We start from the raw sequence: 25,973 nt of genomic DNA, 5'->3' as shown, positions 1-25,973 counted from the left end.
GGGGAGCTGCAGTGAAGACAAATGCTACATCCAGCATTTGCATACATAGTGCAATTCCCTATCACTGCACTCTGTGTCTTGGGATGGCGTTCGATTAAATCTTGGGAAGTGTTTGATGTCGTTTGTCCCTAAAGCTGAGCTGACACTGAGCAGGAATGCTTTGCTTTGAGAAAGCCTTTGCTGCTCCAGACCAGCTCCAACTGACATTGGAGGTTCAAGGGTGTGGATGTGCCACACCTTCCAGTGTGGCAGGAGATTTCCGGCCCGGAATAGCAGGTAGTAAATGAATGGACTTGGGGTGTGCTGATCCCTGTTAGTAAAAGGCAGATGGAGAAATGCTGCTGATTGCAGGGGAACCTGAAGTTCTCTGTGGATGGAGACACTCCCGTCATCGAGAACAGCAAGGTGGTGTCAGTCATTGCTGACCTCCTGTCCACCAAGGCTGAGCTGGTGGAGAAGGCGCTGCTGTTCCGGACGGTGGCCACGGGCAGGGACGTCATCGACAAGCAGCACACAGAGCAGGAGGCCACCTATGGCAGAGATGCCTTTGCAAAGGTGAGTTCAGTCCCTTCCTGTGCTGTGTGCTACTCACCCAGACACATTCCTGCTGCCTTTCCCATGGGTTGAGGTGTGCAGCAAAGAATGGCCGTGCCCAAGGGAGGCGTTGCTGCCAGGATTTTTCTGCTCTCGTTGCTGCCAGCATTTTTCAGTGCTCAGTCCCAGGAGGATTCCTGGGTGGGTCACTAAGCATAGGGCTTGCTGTGCGTCCTGCAGATTTCTCTCTGAACCTGTGTGCTCCTGAGTTCTGTAGGGGTGCCATCTGTAGATGGCACCTCCCCATCCCTGCCCTTCCAGCAGGGATCCAGCTCCCACAGCCAGCAGAGCCAGGCACACTAAGGAGGGGATGGGCTGCAGGCTGGGCTGGCGTCTGCAAATGTGTCATACAGGGAGCAATTTGCTGTGAAATGGGATCTTCAACTTCATTTTGCAGTTAAATTCAAAGAGTAGAGTGGAACTGTTAACATCTAGAATTCAGGTTGGAAACACAAAGTGTTATTTTAAAATTTTTTTTTAAAGAACTGTAGAATGGTTTGGGTTGAAGGGATCTTAAAAACCAGCTCGTTCCAACCCCCTGCCAGTGGCAGGGACACCTTCTGTGGGAAAAGTGAGTACTGATGGCAGGAATGACAGTTGTTCCTCCTCTGCTAAGAAATCAAATTATAAGAGAGGGATGGATGAAGTTATGAATGTCAGTGATTATTAACTTGACTTCTTTTCCTGAGATAATGTATTTACCCAGCTTCACAGCACATTTTGAACATGAAGAACTTTGAAGACACCTCTGCCTACAGAACATTATTTTCATGAAAGGTGAACAGGATTATTTTCCTGTCATTGTGTTCAGTTGTTGGATTTCTGTGACTGACCTCTCTCTTGCTCTTCAGTATTGTTAAATAATTCTCAGGAGTGGTACTTATTAGGCAGCTGAAAAGCTGACTGAAATCAAATTAGGGAACTGCTGCACCCAGTGACCTCAGTGGGATTTCAACTTTGTATAAAGGAGTTTTGGAAGAAAGAAAAGAAATACTTTCATAGAATATTTTCTCCATTCAGTAGCTGCTCACTTTCAGCAGAACATGACCTGCAGCTTTGGTGGAGGCCTGGAATGAGCTGTGGTGAATCTCTTGGGAAGAGCTGAGGCAGGTGCAGGCAGGAGCCCTCAGTCTGTGTTTCCTGCAGGCCATTTACGAGCGTCTCTTCTGCTGGATTGTGACACACATCAACGATGTTATCGAGGTGAAGAACTACGACACTACAGTGCATGGCAAGAACACAGTCATTGGGGTCCTGGATATCTATGGCTTCGAGATATTTGACAATAACAGGTGAACCACCTTCTAAAGCCCAGTGTTGTGCCCTTGCCTTTCCCAGAACACTCATCACCTTTTCTTCTCATGTTTTTGCAGTTTTGAACAATTCTGCATTAATTACTGCAACGAAAAGCTGCAGCAGCTCTTCATTCAGCTGGTTCTGAAGCAGGAGCAGGAGGAGTACCAGCGAGAGGGAATTCCCTGGAAGCATGTGAGTGCTTTGGCAGGGGAGGGAAAGGTCGGTGTGAGGTCAGTGTACCAGCACAAGTCCCGGATCTGAAGTTGCTCCACATGCAGGCTCCAGTCGATGGGACATCTGTGTCCCTGCCAGCTGTCCTGCCAGGCTGGGATCAGGCTGGGGCAGGAGCTCCTCAGTCACCTCACCACAGGTCTTGGGAAAGTAAAGGACTCCAGGTCTGAGATGAAACCTATTGTGGCACCTCTGTGATGCCACACACATAACTGTGGGTTTCTGTGCTGAGTGCTTATGAATTTTTCTAGTTGTTGATAGTAACGTAAAAATATTGCCTTTTCCTGTTCAAACCCTCTTCAGAATGCCAAGGACAGGACGTGCAGTGTCACTGTAGTGACTGCACACAGCTGAATTGTAAAAGACATTTTAAAGGGCACTGTGCAGCAGAGGTTTTGAGAGGTATCTGAGGGCTTTGAAAAATAACTTCCTTTGCTGTCCAGTGTAGGAGAGCAGCCTGCTTTATCTGGAATCAGAGATCTGCACATTCAGAGCTGATTGCTCCTTGCTGTCACACTGACTGCTATGGGCAGCACTGGTACCCTCCCATTTCTGCAGCCAAGGTCACCAACACACCTGTCCTTTGTTTCCTGCAGATTGATTACTTCAACAACCAGGTTATCGTGGACCTGGTGGAACAGCAGCACAAAGGGATTATTGCCATTCTGGATGATGCCTGCATGAACGTGGGGAAGGTCACAGATGAGATGTTCCTCGATGCCCTCAACAACAAACTGGGGAAGCACGCACACTTCTCCAGCAGGAAGGTAACCCGCACACCTTGCTGTCCCCTGCCATCCCTTCCCATGTTCTGAGGTGGAATGGAATGAGGAAACGGGGTTTAGGGCTCGCTGGGTCGGAATCGCTGCAACTGAGTGTGAGGTGAAGAGCCCCGAGCAGCTCCAGTCGCAGAGGAACCCGGCAGAGGGAGCTCTAACATGTGCAGTGGCTCATCCCTTTTATTCTGGGATAAAAGGAATCTGAGCTCGTGCCTTGACATATCATGATGTCATCTGGAACCAATCGATGTGCCGGCTCAGCCCACGTGTTGTTCTTCCCAGGCTGCTCTAATACATAGTGACAGTAAAATTATTCACACTCCTGCATTATTACAGCACTGTGATTTGGGCTTTTTTCATCATCATTGGCTGCAGAACATGCTTGTCTCCCACTGCAGCTCAGAGCACCCAGGCCCCTCGCCTGGCTTTGTCTGGGCTACAATGGGCGAATTAAAAGGCTTCATTTATTCCTCACTTGGCAGCAGATTGCAAAATGGTCACCAGCCTGATTAATTTGAGAATCTTTCACACAGAGTAATCAAATAAGGGCCTTTAGTTTATTCATGTCTCTCTACTCAGAAACATTGTCTGAAATGTTTGGCTCAGAGTACTGGTCCCCCCTGCTCCCTCCCACCCCAGCACAACATTTTATGTAGGTCAGAAATACCAAATTAGCCGGGTTGTGTAAGATATGTGCTAAAGGCTGCCTTTGGGAGGCCCAAGATAAACAATGGATCTGGCTGGGGCTGTCTGAGGAGAGGCCAGGATGAAAGTAAACCAAAATGAGTTTTTCTTCCCAGATGTTGCTTTTCTTAAATGCCATGTTGCTGCAGCTCACCTCATGTCTCACCTGCCACGTGCACCCAAGCTCAGGGAGAGGGACAGGGAGCTTGATTCCAGTGTTGACCCAGATTTCATTGCCCGAGCAGTGACATGGAACGTGCTGAGAAAACCCACCTGAAAACAAGTGTGAGGCTTGGTCTGGGTTCCTGTCTGAATACAAGCTGCTTCCTTCAGTGGTAGTACTGGTGGGATGGAGTCTGGGGTCCTCTGCAGTGGGGTGCTGAGGGAATGATCCAGTTTCTGGAGCTATCTGGTCAGTGGCTGTAGAGAGAGGAGTTTGGTTTTTGTTCTGTCCTTGCTCCCACATCCTCCCAGGGAAAGAGGCTCTGCCACAGAGGGAGCAGGTGGTCCTTTAGTGCAGTGGCAGAAGGGGATGGAATTTCAGGAGGTGCTATGGGGGGCTATAAAATGAACATTTAAAAATAAAATCTGCTCAAGTCCTCGCCTTCGGGAGTCCCCTCCCAGCAAGGAGATATTAAAGGGCAGCATTGCCAGCTGCAGCGTTCCTCAGCAGGAGGTGGCGTTGTCAGAAAATGCCTGCATAGGCTAAGAGGGAGACAAGGAATTCTGCTATAAATAATGTTTATGGAGGGGTTGATGGATCTCCCTGGCTTGCTTATTTCTAGTTAAATCAATAGAGCCTTGAAAACATTGACCCATAAACCTCTCCGCATAATTATTATTTCTTTCACCCCGTCACATCTCTGCAGATATTCCAGCACCTCAGATTTCTTCCTCAGTCCCATCCAGAACAGCTATGGGAAGCCTGAGCCTTCTGAGCCAGGCTCTTCTAACTTGGATTAAAACAAAGGGCTTGGTTCCGTCTCCTGCCCTGCCTTTGCAGACTGTGATGGTGCCGTGCAGATCCTGTGAAGCTCCACACAGATGGGAGCTGCTCCTGAAGAGTTAGTGTGTGTGTGTTGGGAACAGCTCCGATCCCTCAGCCCAGTTCATGCTCCACTGCTCCTTGCACAGCACGTTGCACACAGGCTCCATGTGGAGAAGCTCTAGGGGGCTGTGGTGCCCTAAATAGTCATGTCCTACTTTGTGTACCCGGCTGCTCCACGCTGCTGGTGCTCTTGTCCTGGGGTAGGCCAAATGAGCCAGGAGAATGATGGTGAACACTTCCACCAGCAGAATTTGGGGCACAATGTTGTGTTCCTGGAGCATGGGGCGTTCTCCTCGTGTTTCTCTAATGCCAGTCTGGATGTATAGATGTGCCAGCTGTTCTGGTGGCCCTTCCCAACATCACCATTTGTATCCTCAATCTCTCCAAGTTTCATTTCTTTTCTGTTGATATTATACTTTGGAAGGATCAAGTGCAGTGACAGACGGTCCATGAATGCCTCAATCTTCAAACTGTGGAGAGTATCAATCTCAGCAAACTGGTTATGAAGGGAAGAGTATCAGAAGGTCCATTCCAGTCCACTTGATTTTGTGTCTCTCAAGACACTGGACAGTGGTGAATGCCCAAATGAGAGCCCAGTATGGGACAGATGTGTACTGGTAACTTGACATGCTCCCATTCTCCAGGGACCTGCAGTCTAGGAACCTCCTGGTCTCCTTAATAGGGTTTTTTATGTGGTCAGATACTCAAGCGAAGAGCTCCTTCCTCCCTTTTCCATTTTAGATTACACCTCTCACCTCCTAGTTTTTAAATGGCAAAACACAGTTCTCTTTGTCTTCCACTACATCATCTCCACCTTTTTTTGCCAGCATCTCTGGGCATTTCTTTCCTAACCTGGGGAAGCCGAGTTCCTTGGCGCATCCTCCCAGGGCAGTCAGTCAGCAGGGCGTGGGTTTGCCCTTTCAGCCTCTCCCAGTTCTTCATGTCCTTTTTGAGATGAAGGAGTGTAGTTAAGATCCCAGTTGAGTCAGTAAGGGAGGGTTTGGGGCCCATCAGGGGGCCCACCAGTTCCTGTGAACTTTGCTCTTTCTCAGTGGGAATCCCTCCCTTGCTGGGACATTTCCTTTGCTCTGCTTTGGCCTCATTTAGCTCTCGGTGTCTCCCACAGCTCTTCCCAGCCAGCCCTCAGTGATTAAGTGCCCCCATCCAGCCCCGTGACCTTCCCATTGCCCTCAGATTATGGCTCATTTCAGATGCTGTGAAAGCACAGACTCCAGGCAGGCTTCCACAGGATTCCCATCTTTCCAACACCTTTCTCCTGTCTTTATTCAGCCTTGAATGCTGTGAGCTGTCAATGAGGAGCCTCATGGAAGGGCTCATAGAAACCCAAGCAGATGATCCACTGTGTCAATGGACTTGCTGATCTTTTTTTCACTAATTTCAGCCGCTTTGTCCAGGAAACACAAAGTTTGGAGAGAATCACTCTTTTGGAAAAAGCTAAACCATCAAACAACAAAATCCCTGATTGCTGTGTTATGGCTCCTTCCAGCCTCTCCAGACCTGGATGAGCTTTAGGAGGAGCTTGTGCTGCCAGCTGTGCCCTGTCTGGTAGCACAGACGCATTTCTTTTGCCATTTGGTATTTCCCCCTTTTTATTGACTTCTTGGTTTGAGTTGTGTGTTTGAGTGGCTGAAAATGGCACTGCTCAGCCCCATGCTGGGAACATAACTTCAGCAAGAAAAATGGCTTTGTTTTCCTCGTATTGTCTTGTTTCTTCATTTCCTCTGTGTTCTGCTGCACCTTGGTCATCCATCAGCTCTGCAGCTCCTGGTGGTCCCTGCTCCTGCCATGCTGGATTTCCTACACCTCTGGGACCTCCTGGGGATCTTGGTACTCACACTCCTTGGGCTCCATCTTGTGATTAATTTTGTGTAAAATATATTCTGTTTTTTTTTCATCTGTCCTTACAGTTTGAGCCAATCTATTTTGTGTTCTTGGACACAGGTGAATTTTTGGAGTGTATCTCCCTGCACCTAATTATCCCTCCTGCCCTGCATTTCAGCCATGCTAATTTCCTCTTTTATTTCAAGACTTTTTGTGGATAGAAGATATCTGCTCATAGCCCTCAGTGGTGTTAAATGCTGCCTGCAAAGTCTTAATTCATCCTCCTGCTCCTTTTGCCTGTTACAAAATCCTCATTCTTATCTCATACTCCCTTTTTAATTAAGCCAACCTTTTTGGCTCCTGCTATTCCTGAAGGTTTGAGTGTGTCACAGCCACTGCTGCTGAACAGCTGCCACATAGGCACTGGACATCTTCTGTTGTATGGATGGGATGGGATGGGATGGGATGGGATGGGATGGGATGGGATGGGATGGGATGGGATGGGATGGGATGGGATGGGATGGGATGGGATGGGATGGGATGGGATGGGATGGGATGGGATGGGATGGGATGGGATGGGAATTTGAGCCTGGAACAGTGGATCTGCAGGGGGATCCCTGTTTGGGGAGTGTCAGATGACTAGGAGGGATCTGGGGCTGAACAAGCCTTGCTGTTGTCACAGTAGTTGGCCCATTTCTCTGCAGAGGAAGTTACACTGAAATAGCAAAAAAATGTAAAGGAAGACTTTTAAAAAGTAATAAATTAAGCTGTGGGTGCAGTGTTTCTCTACAGGCACAAGTGTTCTTTTTGCATAATGGTGTTTCTGAGATAATATCAATTTCTTCATAAAATTATAGGCTCTTGCAGCTTCATTTGTACAAGCACGTGTTCTTACAGTGCATGCATGAAAACATTTTCCAGCAGTGGATTTCACATCTGCACATACACATAGAAAGTGGAATTCCTGTAGTTCCCAGTGCTATTTTGAAGGCAGGTTGCTCTTCTATAGAGCTTGTAAATCCAGGTGTGGTGTTTTAATATCAGTCTATGGGTAGTATTTTAATGTATGTGAATTTATTTCAGCTTTGTGCCACAGACAAAACGCTGGAGTTCGACAGAGACTTCCGGATCAAGCACTACGCTGGAGATGTGATGTGAGTTTCCCTCAGAAATAAAGTTGCACCTTCTATTTTTGTCTTCCCAGCAGCTCTGAAGTGGTACAACATTCTGATTTACTGCTGCTTCTGGTGCAAGCCAGAATAGCTGTCACACACAATTACAGGGTGCAGTGCTTGCTTATCAATTAAATCTTCTGCTGGTGCCATGCTCTGTAGATTGGGAATTTGTACTTGGAGTGAAACAAAAGGAGAAATGAGGTGTGGGGGGTGAGGGGAGAGCAGTGCTCCAGGGAAAAAAAAGAGGAAAAAAAGACGGCAGTGTTTATGCAAGAAAGCTACACCGAGCTAATAAAATGTGGTTTAGACATCTGTTTGGTGTGATTGTATAACTCTGGCTTTAAATTCTCCAATCAGTTGGAGCAGGCTGGAAGCACATGGGAGTGATAACCTGCAGGAGGGATCAGGGCAGGAGGGTTGGGAAGTGCTTGCCTGGAGCCTGCAGAACAAGTGCAGGAGGTGACAGCAGTGGGAAGGGAGAGTGAGTGGAAGTGAAGTATGCACATGGTAGAAACCATTTACTGAAAGCTGTTGTGTGGAATATAACTGGAGTCATTTAATGGTTTAGGATTTGTGTAACTTCCTATGTCAGAAGAAAGGGAGTTGCTGAGGGAATAATTAATGATTTCTTTTACCTTGGGATTAATTTTATCCTTAATTTCCAAGGACAACCAGTGTGATCAGACTGGAGCCCATGTGGCGCAAGCAGGTTATCTTCTGGAGTCTTTGCTGAGCAATTCCTGACAGACATCCCTGATTTCAGGGGTTTTGGAGGAGAAAATACAGGTGCTGTCTTAGTGATTGAACCTTCTGAACTGCCAGTGGCTGGCAAATGGTGTAAAAGAAAACTGAAATTTGGAAGGAATCACAGATAGTTCAGGCTCAGATCTTATATGGAGCCCTTAGACTTGAGGGTGAAAGGCCCTGGCACAGGATGCCCAGAACAGCAGTGGCTGCACCTGGATCCCTGGAAGTGTCCCAGGCCAGGCTGGACAGGCCTTGTAGCAGCCTGGGACAGTGGAAGGTGTCCCAGTGGAAGGTGGCCCACGGCAGGGGTGGAATTGGATGCATTTAAAAGGTCCTGCCCATGACTCTGTGATTTGAGGATGGATCTGTACAGGAATTTACAGGTTGTGGGTTGATCCCAGAGCCAGCAGGTTGGGTGCAGCTTCCCAGGGTGGGATCTGGAGCTCAGGAAGCATCTGTGTGGGAGTCACTGAATGGGGAGATTTTGGACTTTTTTCATGAGGGCAGAGCACTGCCTGCCTTGAGACTTGGAGAAGAGATGAAACCCTGAAACAGTGACCTCCTGGAGTGGTGTTCCTGTGTGAATAGATGAAGGAAGGAAGGAATCTAAATGTGTGTTTCTGTGTGCACTGATTTCCAAGGGAGTTCCCCAGTCACTACTCAGAGGCTGCTCTGGAATTCAGACTCTCCACCAAGAGAGGAGCAGACTGCACAGATTGATAAACAAACCTGCATTTCTCTAGGATTTAACACAAGCACACATGCTCAGTTTTGAGACAGAATCCTGATCCTAACTCCTGAATTTGAGCCATCTCCCCCCTGCCCAAGTGCTGTGAGGTGTCTCAGCCAGCACCTGCACAGCTGCAGGAGCTCTCTGAAGCCACCTGTTTTGTTCCTTTGCTGGAGGTGGGAGCTGGGCCCAAGAATCCAAGTGTCACACTCTGCTCCTACAGCAATTAGTGATAGGCTGAGAGCTGGGCTGGATTAGCATCTGCTGTGTCTGTAGGAGTGCAGGGATGCTGATTCCACAGTTACCAGCAGCTCAGAGAAGGACTTTGCTACTTTGCAATTAACTCTGTTTTTCCTTTATTTTTTAGTTACTCAGTCACTGGATTTATTGACAAAAACAAGGACACTTTATTTCAAGACTTCAAACGCCTCATGTACAACAGGTAAGGATATTAGTGAGGTGAATTTTAATTTGATTTGTCAGAATCCTTTTTTATGGAGTGATGCTATCAGATTCTCAGGTTTTCAGTGATTCTGTCTTCAGTGTGTGTGAATACACACATTACTTTGGGATTTGAGCTTTGTACATCTCCTGTGAATCAGAGGCTGTTAGTTGGATTTTTCAGGTTAAAGTCCTTATTCTGTACATGTTGTTTCTGTTCTGGTACAGCCTTTAATTGAACATAATTTAAAGTGGGTTTTTTTAAAACCAACTGATTGTGCAATCAAGATCGTGCAGAGCTTGCTTGTGCTGCCTAATTTGTCATTAACCTGTTGCACATTTACCATCACTGCTCTGTCTGTAATGAGTGCTAAAGATACTGGGAAGCTTTGGTCAGCAACCAAGACATCCTTGGCCTCACCTAAAACACCCTGTTTTGAAAGCAAATGGGGAGATAGGTTTGAATCCTTTCATGTATGCAGTGATGTGAGAAGTGCAAACCTTGAGGTCACATGTTGGGCAAGAAAAGGTTGCTTTGAGAAGCAGATTTGAAATCCTATCAGAATGTGGGTGGAAGTGCCCATGGAGCTGTTTTTCTTTACCTGGCATTAAACATGTCCTCATTTTGTATTCTGCAGCTTTGAGGTGTCCTGCTCAAAGGACAGTGGGCACAAACACCCTGCAGTGGTGGGCACTGTTTACCTGTGCAGGTGTTAAATTGGTCTGCAGTCCTTTGGGTTGACTGGCTGTGCTCCCTGAGCAGTCCCACTGTTCCTGTTTTCAGCATTTCCCACTGACCAGAAACCTTGCAAAATATTTGCTGTGTGGTTTTATCAAATTTAGCCTGTTTTCTGTGAAGTCTCTGGAAAATCCTGTTCCCAAACACCTCTTCCAGCACATTAAAGCCTATGACAAATTGGCCATTGGGATTGCTGTAAATGGGCTCAGTTTTTGTCTGTTCCTGAACTCTTGCCATCCATCAAGGCCAGTTTACCTGACCCTCAACTCTTCAAAAATACAGGCTAAAGTGTATAAATTACTTTATATATCAAGAGAGGTGCAGAAATGCATCTTGAACAGAGGTGACAGGTTCTAAGAGAGGGTGGTGTGGGAATCACTCTCCTCTGTGTTGATTAAATTCTTTCTGTTGTGCCAGTGAGGCAGCCCCTGCCTTTGATGGATCACTGTGGGATTTTCACTGTCCTATTCCTGCACATCCTGATCTGAAGGGAGAATGTGCTGGTTGTTTTTCCAGAATGTTCAGTTGAATTTGCTCTTAATAGCACAGAATCCTGTGCCCAGGAGTGTCACCTGACTTGGGTGATGCCCTGTGAGCTGGAAGCAGCAGTGGGTCTGGGTAGAAACCAGCAGTTGCATTGTGCTGGGAGACTGCAATTAAAGAGACTCTCTTGTAGCTCCAACCCTGTGCTGAAGATGATGTGGCCTGAAGGGAAACTGAGCATTACTGAGGTCACCAAGAGACCTCTGACAGCAGCTACTCTGTTCAAGAACTCCATGATTGCACTGGTGGACAACCTGACACTAAAGGTAAAGATTCCTGTTTCAAAATTGACTCTGACTTCTGATGATAAGAGTGTGGCTTCTCCCCGGAGAGATTCCCACCTTCCCATCGCTGCCATCTGTCAGAAGCTAAGCTGATCAAAGGCAGAGGAGCCTTGTCTGTGCCAAACAAGCTTTTGGCTGGGCAGGTCTTGAGGGAGAGTCACCTCCATCCCCCATGAAGAAGGTGGATTTTTGGTTTCTCCGTGAGAAGTACATCTTTCACTCATAGGAAAGCCAGTCTTTCTTAGGTAATAATTATTATATCGAATCACATTTATCAAAGCTATTTGGGCAGTGGGCCCAGAGGGTGGTGTCCATGGTGGAGAGATTCTCTCTGGCTTCCCATGCCAATGGGAATACAATACAGACAGACCTGTGTGAGTTCCTTCTTTCCTCCACTTTGCCATGCCAGAGGATGAAGTTGGAAAGCTTTTATTTCACCAGATATTTCAGTTTTATGGTAGAAGGCACTGCTTGGGCAACCGGCACATTGTGTGATGGAAGAGAATGCTCTGGGAAGGGACTGTTGGATCAGCACAGCCAAGCAAACACTGGGATCCCTCATGTGAGCTGAGATCCTGAGGAATATTGGGGTGTTACTGGAGCTGGATGGCCTTGCTGTACTCCTGACACTGGGGTACAGCCCACAAGAGATGAACAGAGAGCCCAGAGTGCTGGGGTGTGTTCACATTCAGTATAATTAAGCAGTAGAGAGCAAAGTGCTCTGAGTGTCTTCTTGGGAGTTGTGGGAACGAAGGAGATGGGTCAGAGCATGGCCACCCAGTGCTGGCTGTGCACAGGGAGAGTTGCCCTTGTTGTTCTTGTTTCCAGAGTTAGGAGATGAAATCACACCTGCTTTATAGGGTCTCCCCAGAGGGTGCTGGGCACCGCCCAGGCTCCTCAGGGAATGGTCCCAGTCCTGAGGCTGCCAGAGCTCCAGGAGCAGTTGGACAATGCTCCTAGGGATGCACACGGTGGGATTGTTGGGGTGTCTGTGCAGGGCCAGGAGTTTGACTGGAGGATCTCTGGGAGTCTTCCCAACTAAGAATATTCTGTGATTCCATGGTTCTGAATTTTTGCGTTCCTGAACTGCAGTGGGTTTGATCTGAGCTCTGCAGGAGGTTCTGGGACCCACCAAAGCTGCCTGGAGGTGCCAGCTGAGCCAGTGTGGTGGAGAGTGGAGCCCCATGGCTCCCCACAGAATGTTTTGCCTCAGGGCTCCTGAGAAGATGCCCTTGTGAGCCCAGCCCAAGGCCAGGCTTTGCTACAATAGGCACGAGCAGTCAAAAATTGAGAGTGCCTGTGTAGGCAGAGAGGAGCTTTCCTGGGTGGTAATTCATGAGCTGTCAGAGCCAAGAATGTGGGTGTGACCCTGGTGGGGATGGGGACAGGCTTCAGGCTGCCGGAAGAGTCAAGATTGATTTGATCTGCCCATCTTCCAAATAATGTGCTGGCTGGCCCTGACCTGAATCTGGTACAGGCATCAGGTGCTGCCAGAATTCCAGGGAGTTGCTTTGTGTTGTGAGAGGAGCAGTTGTGGAAGGAAAAGTTTCTCCTTGGTCCTGCTGGCTGTTATTGCAGGTCTGGTCCTGCAGAGTGGCCATGATCACTCGTGCCCAGCCCAGTGCTGGTAGCCTGAAGCAGCCCAGTAGGAGGTTCAGGACAGCAAGAATCACTGGGAGTGTTGTGGAGCAGGCTGTGATCAGGGAACAGCAGGGAGCTGGGAGTGGGCAGGTTCAGCAGGCATCCATGGAAAAACTTCCTTTCCTTGTTTTTTGGAAAAATTATTCCAGACCACCTGGTAAGTGTAAAAATAGAATAGTCCTGAGAATGCTGTGCACTGTGGTGGTTTGAACAATCCCTGCAGCTCCCAGCAGGGCATGGAGAGTTTAAATCCCACCTTATCCATCTTGAATCAGTGGGTACCAGCATTGCTCACTGAAGGCTGGCTGGCTTGGGTGGAATTAATTTACTTCAGTGCATTTATCATCAGTATCTCTATCACAACTACCAGCATTTTCCAGGGGTAGGTACAACCAGGAGCTGTTTCCAAGTCTAATTGACTGGGAGGTTCCAGTGTGAGTCTCAGTGTAGTCCTTTCCCATTCTTTACCTGTCCTCAACTTTCATTGAGAAACTTGTGTTGAAGCTATTGGTGTTTTCCTGATTTTCTGTTGAATAGCGATGGAGAAAATAAGATTTCATTAGTATTGAGATACCAGTGCTCCAAATACTCCAGATACTCATCGTACTACAAAACCAGATTTCATGGAGTCACAGAATTGTTCAGGCTGGAAAAGCCCTCTGAGATCATCGAATCCAGCTGATCCCCAGCACGGCCAAGGCCACCACTGACCCCTGTCCTCAGGTGCCACGTCCACACCTTTTTTGAACACTTCCAGGGATGGGTACTCCACCACTGCCCTGGTCAGCCTCTTCCAGGGCTTGACCACCTTTTCAATGAAGAAATTTTCCCAGTATCCAACCCTCCCCTCCCCTGGCACAGCCTGAGGCCATTCCCTCTCATCCTGTCCCTGTTCTCTGGGAGCAGAGCCTGACCCCACCTGGCTGCCTCCTCCTGTCAGGGAGTTGTGTTGGTGAGACCCATCCTGCAGCAGGCTTGTGTCACTTAAGAGGGTCTAAATTTGGGGGAGGTTCCTTAGATAAGGCTCCTGAACACAACCTTTGTGTATGTCAAGCAGTAAATCAGAGTGCAGAGAGCTTCTGTCTGGCTGCTCTGTCCTGAGCATCTCTGTGATGTGACTTTTGGGACAGTTGATGATATGCATATGTCATTAGCAAGCCAATAATTGGGTATTCAGGCCATGCCAGCAACATGCTGGTTATGCACAAAGAACTGGATGCTCTGCCTCAGTTCACTGCCAGTTTGGACACTTGGCTCTTCCTCTACAGGAGCTGGAACCACTGCTTGGTGAAGCCAGTCTCTGTTTTGGGGACACCATCACTGCAGTTCCAGGTCTCTCATCCTTCCCTAGGGCTGTTACTCATTTTTCCCATGCTGAATTTGGGAATGAAGTTGCACTAGTGGGGAATCATCAGTGACCCTCTCCCTGTGTCTTGACTGTGGCTTTGACCCTGCAGGATTTTTTTGGGAAGCCTGTGGTAACAGCTGATGGAAACAACTCTGAACTCAGGGTTGCACAAACTGCTGCTGATGTCAGATGGGGATGGGGATGTCAGAGGAATGAGGTTCCTTAGGGGAGGAAACACCCATTCATGTTATTCTCAGCTGTTTCTCAAAAAAGCTAGTTGCAAATAGGCTTGAGTTTTGTGCAGCTGGAGCTGATGTTTTATTGACATTACCTGGTGTTCCCAGTGCAGTCAGTGCTCCTTGTCTTACCTGGGCTGTTCTGCCTCAGTCCTTTTCTGAAAACTCCTTTATACCACATTTATATGCTCAATTTCTGTAGTCCTTGAACAGGATGACAGCCCAAGAGCTCCTCTTTATTGATCCTCATTCTTGGCCTCCCTGGAAAGCTGCAGGGTTTTTGGGTGTAGCAAGAGGATCTTTAAATCCGTCCTTTGGGGGAATAGTCTCCAAAAATGCCAGTTTGGTGGGCAGGAACAAGAATAATCTTGGAATTTTAGAATTGTCAAGGCTGGAAAAGACATTTGATTAAGATCATTGAGTTCAACCATCAGCCCAGCATCACCAGAATATCAGTCTGTGTCTACAGTAGCTGCAGCATTAGTGGTTATTTAACTTTTCTTCCATTTCAAAGAGCAACCTTTAAAATTCTCTTTTGTTGCTATTCCATTTTAAGCCTGGAATTTGGTGGTGAAGCAGAGCTCTGCAGTCTCTGAGAGGAGGAGCAGGTGTTGTGGTTACTGGGATGTCTCAGGAGTTTCCCTAGGGTCAGTGCCATGGCACTGGTGTTGCTAACAGTGCAGGGACTGTTCTCAAATCTGGTTTTAATTTCAGCTTCTGCAAACACAAGTCCCTATGGAGACACTGGAAATATGGCTGGAAATGCAACACCTCCAATCCTGGGGCAGTTTTGGGGCTCCCATAGCAAGAAAGACATTGAGGGGAGCGTGTCCAGGGAAGGGAATGGAGCAGGGAAGGGGCTGGAGCCCCAGGAGGAGCTGAGGGAACTGGGAAAGGGGCTCAGCCTGGAGAAAAGGAGGCTCAGGGGGGACCTTGTGGCTCTGCACAAATCCCTGACAGGAGGGGACAGCCAGGGGGAGTTGGGCTCTGCTCCAGGGAACAGGAACAGAAGGAGAGGGAACGGCCTCAGGCTGGGCTTGGGGAGGTTTAGGTTGGATACTGGGAAAATTTCTTCATTGAAAAGGTGGTCAGGCATTGGCACAGCTGCCCAGGGCAGTGGTGGAGTCCCCATCTCTGGAGGAATTTAAAAGCCCTGTGGATGTGACACCTGGGGACAGGGTCAGTGGTGGCCTTGGCCATGCTGGGGGTCAGCTGGATTTGATGAATCTGGTTTTGGAGCACGATGAGTTTAAATTATGCTTATCAGCACTGGTATCCCAGTGCTGCTGAAGTCCTCCATATTTCCAGAATTTTTGGGTAAAAATTTTCCATAGGTAGAAAAAAGTGCTATGTTTTTTCCAAAATCAAACCATTCAAAACAAAATCCGGCTTTTCCAGTTCCTATGTGCATTTCTCAAGAACATGTTTTACTGCCCAAGCTCTTTCCTCTGTGGTGGATTATTTTGGGTGGCTGTTTCGTAAATCCCCACACTGAAAGCCCTGTGCCTGCCTCAGCTGCGACTGATGATCTTCTCTGTAAGCTCTCTGGACATGCATCTCCTCCTTGTTTCTTTTCTTCTTCTCCTCCTCCTCTGTAACTCCTTTTGTCTGACTCTTCCTTCCATCTCTCCCCTCTCTGATCCAGGCTGACAGGCTTCACCTCTGCTAAGTTATAATGTCACCACTGTGACTGATTGGACATGTCCAGCACAAATTTGTCAGTCCTGTTTCATCCCTTCCCTCATGCAAGGAGCTATAAAGTACAGAAAAGAAAGCCCTCAAGAAAGAGTTTGTTTAGGGTGCAATGGCTTAGAACTGGTTTGGTTTCTTTTTAACACTTAAAAATCTAAAAATCGCTCAGCCTGATTGAAAAAATCAAAATCAGCTGCAATTAGACATCTAAAGAGCTTTCAAAGCTGAGGCCTTTGTGTCTCTGCATTTCAGTTCTTCTCTTAGCAAACTGCAGTTCTCTGACAGCAATAATGGGAGCTGCATAATTATCCCCCTGAAGAGCTGGGGCTGGGGGGATTGGAAGCATGGAATAATCTACTTTAGAATTTACTCCAGGAGCTGTCGTTTCTGAGAAGCTTTAATTACACTGTAATTGCACTGATAGATGATCTCCTGTCTGTGCAGGCACTTCCCATTCCTGCTTTCCAAAGGATTTCAGCCTTTTTATATCAAATGCAGGCACAGTCACTGCCCTTTGTGCTGTACCCAAAGTCACAGATTTGAGAGGTTTTGAGGGGTTTTGCATTTTTGAGTGGCAGAGCTGTGCCTGACAGCCTGGCCTGTGCTGGGGGTTCTGTGGCAGCACTGAGGAACAGCTGAGGACTGCCTGCTGTTGTGTCAGCAGTGAATGAGTGACACTTTATGAAATTCATGCTCCTAATGACATGTCCAGGGAAGCTGTGGCTGCCCCATCCCTTGAAGTGTCCAGGGCCAGGTTGGAGCCACCTGGGATTGTGGAAGGTGTTCCTGCCCATGGAAGGGGGTGGCTCTGGGTGATCTTCACAGTCCCTTCCAACCCAAACCATTCCATGGTTCTTTAATTTGGATGCTCTGTTCCCAAGGCATTGCAGTTCTGTGGATTGAATGTGGAATATTTGTCATATCAACCCCCTCAAGGGATTTATATGGTTTATATTCATCCTGCCACCAGATGCAGCACAGGACAGATGGCCTGGCACCATCTGGTGTTGGTGACCCTGCTCCTGACGTGGAGAGAGGTTTGTCCCTCATGGTGTGGATGGGGAAGTGGCCCAGGGTGAAGATCAGCAGGAGGGGAAGGGGGAAAGTGCTGGCCATTCACCTTCACAGCTCTGGGCTCTTTCCCATCATCCAAGTCCAGGTGTCATTCAGAGTTCTCTGTGTATCCCACATTTCCCTAACCAGCTCATTCCCAGTCAAACAGGAGCCAGGTTTTAGCAGATCAGGGCAGCCACACACACAGCACATTCTGAGAGCTGCCAGGAGTCTCTTGAGTGAATGAAGAGCCTTGGAAATCTCCTCACCTTCCATGCAGAGAGGATTTTCAGGAGAAAGCCAAAAAAGTGAATATGGAAATATCTTAAGTCTCTTAAAAATTACCAACTTATTATGTGTCACCTTTCTGTCCTTAATGAAAGGAGAACAAGTGTCATTGGGATGGGCTGAGTTGACAAGAATGATCTCTAAAACTCCCTGACAGGAGGGTGCAGCCAGGTGGGGGTTGGGCTCTGCAACAGGATAAGAGGAAACAGCCTCAAATTGTGCCAGGACAGGTTTAGATTGGGTATCAGGAAAACTTTTACTGAAAGGGTTGTCCAGCCCTGGCACAGCTGCCCAGGGCAGTGGTGGAGTCACCGTCCCTGGAAGTGTTCAAAAACGTGTGGATATAGGATTTGAGGACATGGTTTTGTGGTGAACTGATGGTGGTGCTGGGTCAGCAGTTGAATGTGATGATCTTAAAGGTTTTTTCAAACCTTAATGGTTCTGTGAGTCTGTGGATTGCCCTGGCAGAGAAAAGTGCTCGGTGGTGATGACCTTGGAGATGACCTTGCACAGAATGGAGCTGTGGCTCAGCTGCCTGCTGTCACATTGTGGAATCATCATGGAATGGTTTGGGTTGGAAGGGACCTCAAAGCTCATTTCAGAATCATGGAATATCCTGAGTTAGCAGGGACCCCCAAGGATCATTGATCCAACTTCTTGCCCTGCACAGACAACCCAACAATCCCACCCTGTGCATCTCTGGGAGCATTGTCCAAATGCTCCTGGAGCTCCTTGGGCCCTGACCATTCCCTGGGAGCTGTGCAGTGCCTGATGGTCTCACTGCACCCTTGTCATGGGCAGGTACTCTTTCCACTTGTATCAGGACTAGCCAGGACAGCCAAGGATGATCCTGTTCCCTCAGCATTACTAGAGGGAAATGGCAGTTTGGGGCCTTTCATATTATCCTGAGATTGGGTAAGTGACCTCAGACCATAGAAATAAGGCTGAATAGACAAATCATAGAAAATAGGGCTGAGGGGGACCTTGTAAGTGCACCTGATTCACCTCCTGTTTGAGGTTACCTCTGCCTGTACCTTCCTTTTGCAGGCTCTTCTCCCCACTGATGGATATTCCCTCCTTCCCACAGGCATTCTGTTCCCACTCCTTGTTTTCCTGAAGCTTGATTTGAATATTTATACTGTAGTTAAAACATGACTTCTTTGTCATTAAGCTGAATGTTTGCATTTCCTCATATCTATCCTTTAAATACACAAAATCTCCCACCGGGGGGTTCTGTGCCTCCTTGGTCTTTCTAGGCTAAACCCACAATTCCTCGGAGTCACATTTGCTGGATTTTTGACCTTTCTTGTTCTTTCTTGCCCTGACTCACATTCCCACTTTAACTGCAGTGCCCTGGCTGCATGAGATGCTCAGAGAACTAGAAATGTGTTGGGTTTTTTTGCCTTGCAGTTTTCCTGTTCCTGTGCCCTTTCCTAGAAAAACATGGAAACATGGATATGCCTCACATCAGCTGGAGCTCATGGATCTCATTAGCACCAGGGTCAAATCAGTTTTTCATTCTTTATTGACCAACTAGTTCTTCTAAATGTGGAACTTTGCATTTGTTATCATAATTTAATCCCTTAATACCTTTTTCCCCCCCAGACTATTCCTCCCCTTTGTTACTACTGTGGGTTCTTGAGGCCATCCAGGAGATAGGAACAGAACATGCTCCTGGAGAATTCCTGGGCTTTCCCTTTTGGGATTGCTCAGGTTCCCCGGGGCAGTGTTAGAGGTGGTTTCACAGCCATTTTCTTCATCTGGACCAGATTGCTGAAAGGTCATTGCTGGTTATCAGGTGTGATTATCAAGGGTGACATTTTATCATGTTAAGATGTCACCCAGGCTTTTTTTCTCCCTTTATCCCCATGTCAGAACTGCCTTTGGAATGCTGCAGTTTGTGTGTCTGTGATGTCCTCTGAAGGTCTCTGGACATACTGGGACCATCTAAGCTCACTGGGATCCTCTTGGAGTTCTCTCTGAGGCTGAGTGGGCTCTGCAGGATGTGCCTCTCCTTTTGCAAGGGCTGCTTAAAAAGTTTTATTTATTAATGTTGGAAGAATACAATTTGAAAAGCTATTGTGGGCTTTAGATGGTGCTGTGCAGGGGAGGGTCAGGTTGGACTTCAGGGAAAGGTTCTTCCCCCAGAGGGTGCTGGGCACTGCCCAGGCTCCCCAGGGAATGGTTCCAGCCCCGAGGCTGCCAGAGCTCCAGGAGTGTTTGGACAGCACTGCCAGGGATGGACAGGGTGGGATTGTTGGGGTGTCTGTGCAGGACTTGAACTGGATGATCCTTGGGGTCTAACTCAGGATGTTTTGTGCTTCTCTGATTATTAATTACTTTTCAACACAGCAAAAGAGTTAACAGTAGGATAGCAAAGGCCAGCGATGAAGAGGAAGAAATGAACTCCAAAAGCCAGGGATGAATGTACATAAGTTTAAAGGCTTTGTAGCCACCCCTCATGGCTGGTGCTCGTTACAGATCACACTGGCCTAAACAAAAACTACCTTTAATCTCATAAAAATGAAAGTAAACGTCAAAATGCTCCAACCAACCCATGTGGGGCTTATCTCAGGGTGCAGGAGGGCTGACATGGAAAGGAGTGTGACCCCATGAGAGTCACCTGGACATTCAGGGTCAGCCCCAACAGCACAGGGCAGGAACTCTGCAGGGTGAAGTAAAGCCACCCATCCCCATTTCACCTTCACTGCCTCCTGCAAGTCCCAGATGCTGCAGAAAGAGGAATCCATATGCTGGTGGCCTGTGTTTGTGAGGAAGTTGTAGGCTGGAGGCAGCTGGGTTTTGGGCTCCATCATTTCCATTGTTCAGCCGTGTTGGAATTGGGAGTGTTTGACTTGCTCAGCACAGATAAAAGCAATGGAGTGACCAGGCTGCTTCTGGAGGTGATGCAGGCAAAGCCATATGCAACAGGCCAGTGAATTCCATGAAATCCATGGGTTTGTTATCTTTTCTGAGGACTGATGTTGTTATCCTCACAGTAGGGGAGGAGGGGGATGTGATGCTGGGTAGGTGCACAGCAAAGGCCAGTGGAGCTCCAGTGGGGAAAGTGAGCTCCCTTACAGGAGTAAGGGGTCAGTGTGAAGGAGGGGAACATTGAATCACAGAATCAGCCAGGATGGAAAAGACCTTTGAGATCATCGAGTCCAGCCTATGACCTAACACCACCTTGTCACCCAGACCACGGCACTGAGTCCATGCTTTCCTTAAGCACTGCTATTGCCACTTCTGTTTTAACCTTCTGATTCCTGCTGAGCAGCCAGACCTCGTGGGCTGTGTCTGCACAGTGCACTGCAGGGGTGACATTGCTGTGCTCTGTCCCCAGGAGCCCTACTACGTGCGCTGCATCAAGCCCAACGACAAGAAGTCCCCGCAGCTGTTTGATGAGGAGCGGTGCCGGCACCAGGTCGAGTACCTGGGGCTGCTGGAGAACGTGCGGGTGCGCCGGGCCGGCTTCGCCTACCGCCAGACCTACGAGAAGTTCCTGCACAGGTGAGAGTCTGCCAGGCACTGCCCAGCTCCTCGGCCGTGCTTGGTTCAAATCAGCTTCTGGATAAGCTGTTAACAGATCCCACGGGACTGTAGATGCTCTGGTTCACCTGTGCCGAGGTGGTTGCTCTGGTTCAGCTGTGCTGAGGTGCTTGTGCTGCTCAGGCTCAACTCCTTGTCTGCTGAAACTCCCTGTTTGTGTTACTCTGCAGCAGGAATGTGTAATAAGGAGCTTCCCCCAGGTATCACCCTAAAATCTGAGCTAATTAACTAGTGTTTTCTCTCTGAATTGTCTAATTGTTGCATCAAGACCTGGTGTGTCTGGGGGAGCATGTGAAGGTGCATGTTGACATTATGTGGGAAAAACCCCTGGACTTTGAATGTCTGAGAAGGGGATGGTATCATGACCCCATTAAATGTGGTTTTGATTCTTCTTGCCTTCTTAATTCCTACCAGACTTGTGACAAATGACATGTTTTAGATTAAAATTTGTCTTAAGGCTTCATTAAATTAATGTGGGTCCTGTGAGTTCAACCTGCTCTGATGGAACAGTGAATGGAGTTTTTGTTCTGTTATTGAATCAGGTGAGAAAAGGGCTGTGAGAATAGAAAAAAATTAAACTATCCAAGCAGTTGGGATGTCAAAGTGCTGGTGAAAGCTCTTTTACTGTTCACAGTGGAGATTTGCCTGGATATATCACAATACCCAAGGTGGAATGAAAGGCTATGGCTTCCTAAATCCAGTCTGCCGCTCTGGGAATCAGTTTCCTGAACCATTCTGCAGTGAATAGAGTGTACTTTCACCTCACGTGTGGAATTCATTACAATTTACTCTTAAGATTTGTGTAATCGCTATTAATATAAACAGCTGCTTTGTTTTTAATGAATGTTTGATGAGCTTCTGTGAGCTCCAGCCCCACAGTGTTTGCAGCCAGGAAACAAAATCAGCACTTGGCAATTGCTTCAGCTTTTGGGCTGCTTGAACAGGGGTCCTGCTCAGCCCTGGAATAGGGCATCCAGAGTGAGGGATCAAACACTTGTTTGTGTGTGTGCTGTTGCTCCAAGCCTCATCTGCAATGGCTTTTCTAAATTAAAAAAAAGGAGAAAAATAAAGCCAGAAAAGTAACTTCTCTTTCTGCAGGAGAAGAGTTTGTTGATATTTAGCCCTAAATCCTATAAGGTGGTTGGTATCTCCTCTCTCTCAGTAGGGAATGAAGTGAAGCACAGTTAAGATTGTTATAAATGTCCTTCTCAAGCTTTCCTTGGATAAAGAAAACCTTCTTTTGATCTCTGGGCAAGCCAGGTTGCCATTTCCAAATTGAAGTATTTTCTGTTGGACCAGGAGAAGTTGTCCCTTCCTGTGGTCACAGCATCTTCCAGTTGGGTGACACACATGGCACTTACACAGCTGGGGTGCATTCTCTTGGTTTAATATATAAATTACTGTAAAAAAAAAAAAAAGAAGCTGATTTGGTTTCAGGAAGGGTTTGTGAGTGTAATCCAACTCCTTCCACACAGAGACACCCATATGCCTATCTCAGGCCATGCCAAACATAGCATGGAATCAACACTGAGAGCTGTGAACAGCAGGCTGGGAAGGGACAGTGAGGCCCAGCTGCAGCTGCACCCCCAATATTGTTCATTAAAGCTTCACCATTTAGTGACTTGCAGAAATCTTGCTTCGTAGGAGAGCTGGACTGGGAAATATTAACTCCAGGAGCAGCCTCATCCCTGCTGGGTTTTTCCATAGGGAGGTACAGAGGGGAAGGAGGAACAAAGGTGTTTGGAAGAGAGTGTTCTATGTCTGAGTGACCTTGGAAGCTGTGGGGATCCACAGGCAGAAGAGGGGCAGGGCTGTGGTGTCAGGGAGCAGGTTTATTCCAGACTCTGCCTGTCTATAATTAGCACCAGGTCAGGATTGTGAGTGGCTGTGGCTTTCAGGCCATGCCCTGTGTTTTCGGGAAGGAGTTGGTGGCATTGTGTGACACGTGTGGGGACAACGGGAAGACGCAGACAGCTGGGATATTCCACCTGCTGTAGCTGGGAGGGGATGGGGGCCATCAGCAGTGGGGTGTCTTTAATGCCTATGGGAAGGAGCAGGAGGGTTTAACATCTGGGGCAGGTTTTCAGTGCTGTGACATCCCTTCTCTCCTGAGCTCCTTAGTGGGGCAGGCCTGGCTCATAACCTGGATCCAAACAAGATCCACAGCCTGGATCTGAACCTGATCCACAGTCTGGATCTGAACCTGATCCATAGCCTGGATCTGAACCTGATCCACAGCCTGGATCCGAATCTGATCCACAGCCTGGATCTGAATCTGATCCACAGCCTGGATCTGAACCTGATCCACAGTCTGGATCTGAATCTGATCCACAGTCTGGATCTGAACCTGATCCATAGCCTGGATCCGAATCTGATCCACAGCCTGGATCCGAACCTGATCCACAGTCTGGATCTGAATCTGATCCACAGTCTGGATCTGAACCTGATCCATAGCCTGGATCCGAATCTGATCCACAGCCTGGATCTGAACCTGATCCACAGCCTGGATCCGAATCTGATCCACAGCCTGGATCTGAACCTGATCCACAGCCTGGATCTGAATCTGATCCACAGCCTGGATCTGAATCTGATCCACAGTCTGGATCTGAACCTGATCCACAGCCTGGATCTGAATCTGATCCACAGCCTGGATCTGAATCTGATCCACAGCCTGGATCTGAATCTGATCCACAGTCTGGATTTGAACCTGATCTGTAGCCTTGTTCCCAGCTCTGGGGCTTGCACTGCCACTGCTTTGCTCTTTTTTTTTTTTCTTTTTCCTAATATAACTGTCTCAAGGTCAGATATTTTTCCCAGTGAGTGAATTATTGCCGGAACACTTTCCTGAAGAGAGCAGGGAAGAGAATCCAGTGTGCAGCATTGATGTCTTGTGTGTCCGTGTGTGTGAGAGCAGGAATGCTTTTCCCAGCACGTGCTAAATCTTCTGCTGGAAGTCTGAAGGGAGGTTTTTAATCTGTTTATTTATCAGTGAGATCCCTGTAAGCCCCGGGGATGGTGTTCCCTTCTTAGGCAGGTGTGCACCTCCATTTGCCCCGTGTCCCTCCACAGCGTATTCCAAAGGATCATTTGATGAATGGCACTGGGGACATTTCCATTCAGGCTCTTGGAGGCAAGGCTGCTCCGAGCCTCCTGCGGTGCAGCTCCCAGGAAAAGGGGATTGTGAGGTGTTTAAGTGTAACTGAGAGCTGAGAGTGTCTGAAGCATTGAGATTGTTGCCTGCCTTGGCTGGGGACTTTGAAGTGTGAAGTGGCTGAGCTCCTGAGTGCTTGTTTTATTTAGAATAGGCTGCAGGTTCCATTCCAGGGAAAACGTCTATTACAGCTCTTATTATGTCCATAAATCTTTTGCAGAAAATTCATTGTTGCTTTTTACAAACACCTGTTTCCCTAATCAGCATTTCCTGGGCTGGTAAATCTTACAGAGCTCAGGCTGATCCCAGTACTTTGTGTTTGATTTGTAGATATATCTTAGTTCCATTCCTCTGTAGTGAAAAATGGAATCTGGGGAGTGATGATAGGAAGAATGGCTTACCCACAGTTACAGGCAGTGTTTGCACAGACTGGGGCAGCCAAAGCTCTGCTGCAGGGGGAAGTGACAGAGTTTGTTAGAAATTACTCCTGAAGTGATGTATGAGAAGAAATTATTTGCAATTTTTAAATCCAGGCTTTCTGACAAAGCAATTGGTTGCAGGTGGCTTTTCATGCAGAATGTGAACAAAATAAAGTTTTCCTTCCTTACAAAAAAAACCTGAAACCAAAACAAACAAAACTCAAGCGAACGAATAAAAATTAAAATTGGATACTGAAGGTGTGAAACATGAAACAGATGAATCTGCAGGAAGCCAATGCTGGGTTTGTTCCCTTGCATCAGTTCAGTGCTGATGAATTGAGCTCCTCCCAATATTTATTTTGCAGCATCTCATAAAATCATGCATCTCCTTCATCCATTTTCCTTTTGTTTTGAAGATCATTATTCCTACAGAGGACATCTTCAGACTCTTCAGTCTATACTCAGTTTAGTTTATAATTTTTTCTAAAACCACTTGAAGTTTGGCCTTCTCGACCACCTTGGTGGCAAGTTCACATTTGTAAATTGTACCTTTTAATTCCAGGTACAAGATGATCTCTGAATTCACTTGGCCCAACCATGACCTTCCCTCAGACAAGGATGCTGTGAAGAAGCTCATTGAGTGCCACGGCTTCCAGCACGACGTGGCCTACGGTAAGACCAAGCTCTTCATCCGCACACCACGGACTCTGTTCACCCTGGAGGAGCTGCATGCCAAGATGCTTGTCAGGATTGTCCTCTTCCTGCAGAAGGTAAAGCTTCCACTGCCTCAGAAAGTCAGCTCAAGTTCTTTATCCACCCTTGCTCTCCTTTCTGGCTCTGTTGCTGAACAGATTCCAGACTTCTGCAGTTTGGTCACTGCTGGATATTTTCAGGGCTCTTTCTGCGGTGCTTTCTGTAGCTTTGGTGTGGTGGGAGCTGTTGCACTTAAAACGTTTTTTATCACTGTTTAAAAGCTTGCTCTTTTCTCAGTGGAAGGAGGATGCCTGGGAGCTTGAGGGACTTTTATAGCTGAAATGTGGAATCACAGAATTCCAGGCTGATTTGGATCAGGAGGGACCTTAAAGCTCAGTTCCACCACACCCTGCCCTATCCCTGGGAGTGTCCAAGGCCAGGCTGGATGGTGTCAAGTGGAGAGGTCAAGTGGAAGATGTGCCTGCCAATGGCAGGGGATGGGACTGGGGGAGCTCTCAGGTTCCTTTTAACACAAACCATCCTGTGATTTTTTCTGGTGTTGACACTTGCTGAAAACTGTATGAGTAAGATCTGTCTGGAAAAGAACAGAAATGGTGGGGCTGACTTTGCCCTGTCAGGCAAAGTGGATTAGTTCAAGACTTTTAGAAATGAGTTTCTTAAATTCATTTCTATGAAATTCCTGGAACCTGGGAAAAAACAGACTCTCTGAACCCATTCCTGTCTCTCACAAATAGAAACTTCTAACAGAT

The 25,973-nt window shown here is 47.6% G+C and overlaps 1 protein-coding gene across 1 annotated transcript in view; it reads left to right on the top strand.

Moving 5' to 3' along the window:
- MYO1D (myosin ID) overlaps positions 1-25,973 on the top strand; it is a 149,800-nt gene that overhangs the window by 42,217 nt on the left and 81,610 nt on the right. Inside the window, exons 8-16 of the mRNA XM_062507902.1 lie at positions 352-555; positions 1,741-1,886; positions 1,968-2,082; positions 2,718-2,888; positions 7,558-7,628; positions 9,494-9,568; positions 10,983-11,115; positions 20,735-20,901; positions 25,073-25,280. Coding sequence (XP_062363886.1) covers positions 352-555; positions 1,741-1,886; positions 1,968-2,082; positions 2,718-2,888; positions 7,558-7,628; positions 9,494-9,568; positions 10,983-11,115; positions 20,735-20,901; positions 25,073-25,280 — 1,290 coding nt within the window. The remainder of the gene's footprint in view (positions 1-351; positions 556-1,740; positions 1,887-1,967; positions 2,083-2,717; positions 2,889-7,557; positions 7,629-9,493; positions 9,569-10,982; positions 11,116-20,734; positions 20,902-25,072; positions 25,281-25,973) is intronic.

The sequence above is a fragment of the Cinclus cinclus genome, chromosome 24 (assembly GCF_963662255.1).
Source record: "Cinclus cinclus chromosome 24, bCinCin1.1, whole genome shotgun sequence".
NCBI classification, from domain to species: domain Eukaryota; kingdom Metazoa; phylum Chordata; class Aves; order Passeriformes; family Cinclidae; genus Cinclus; species Cinclus cinclus.
Note: the sequence above shows the minus strand (reverse complement) of the source record. Positions and strands in the feature narration are given on the sequence as shown.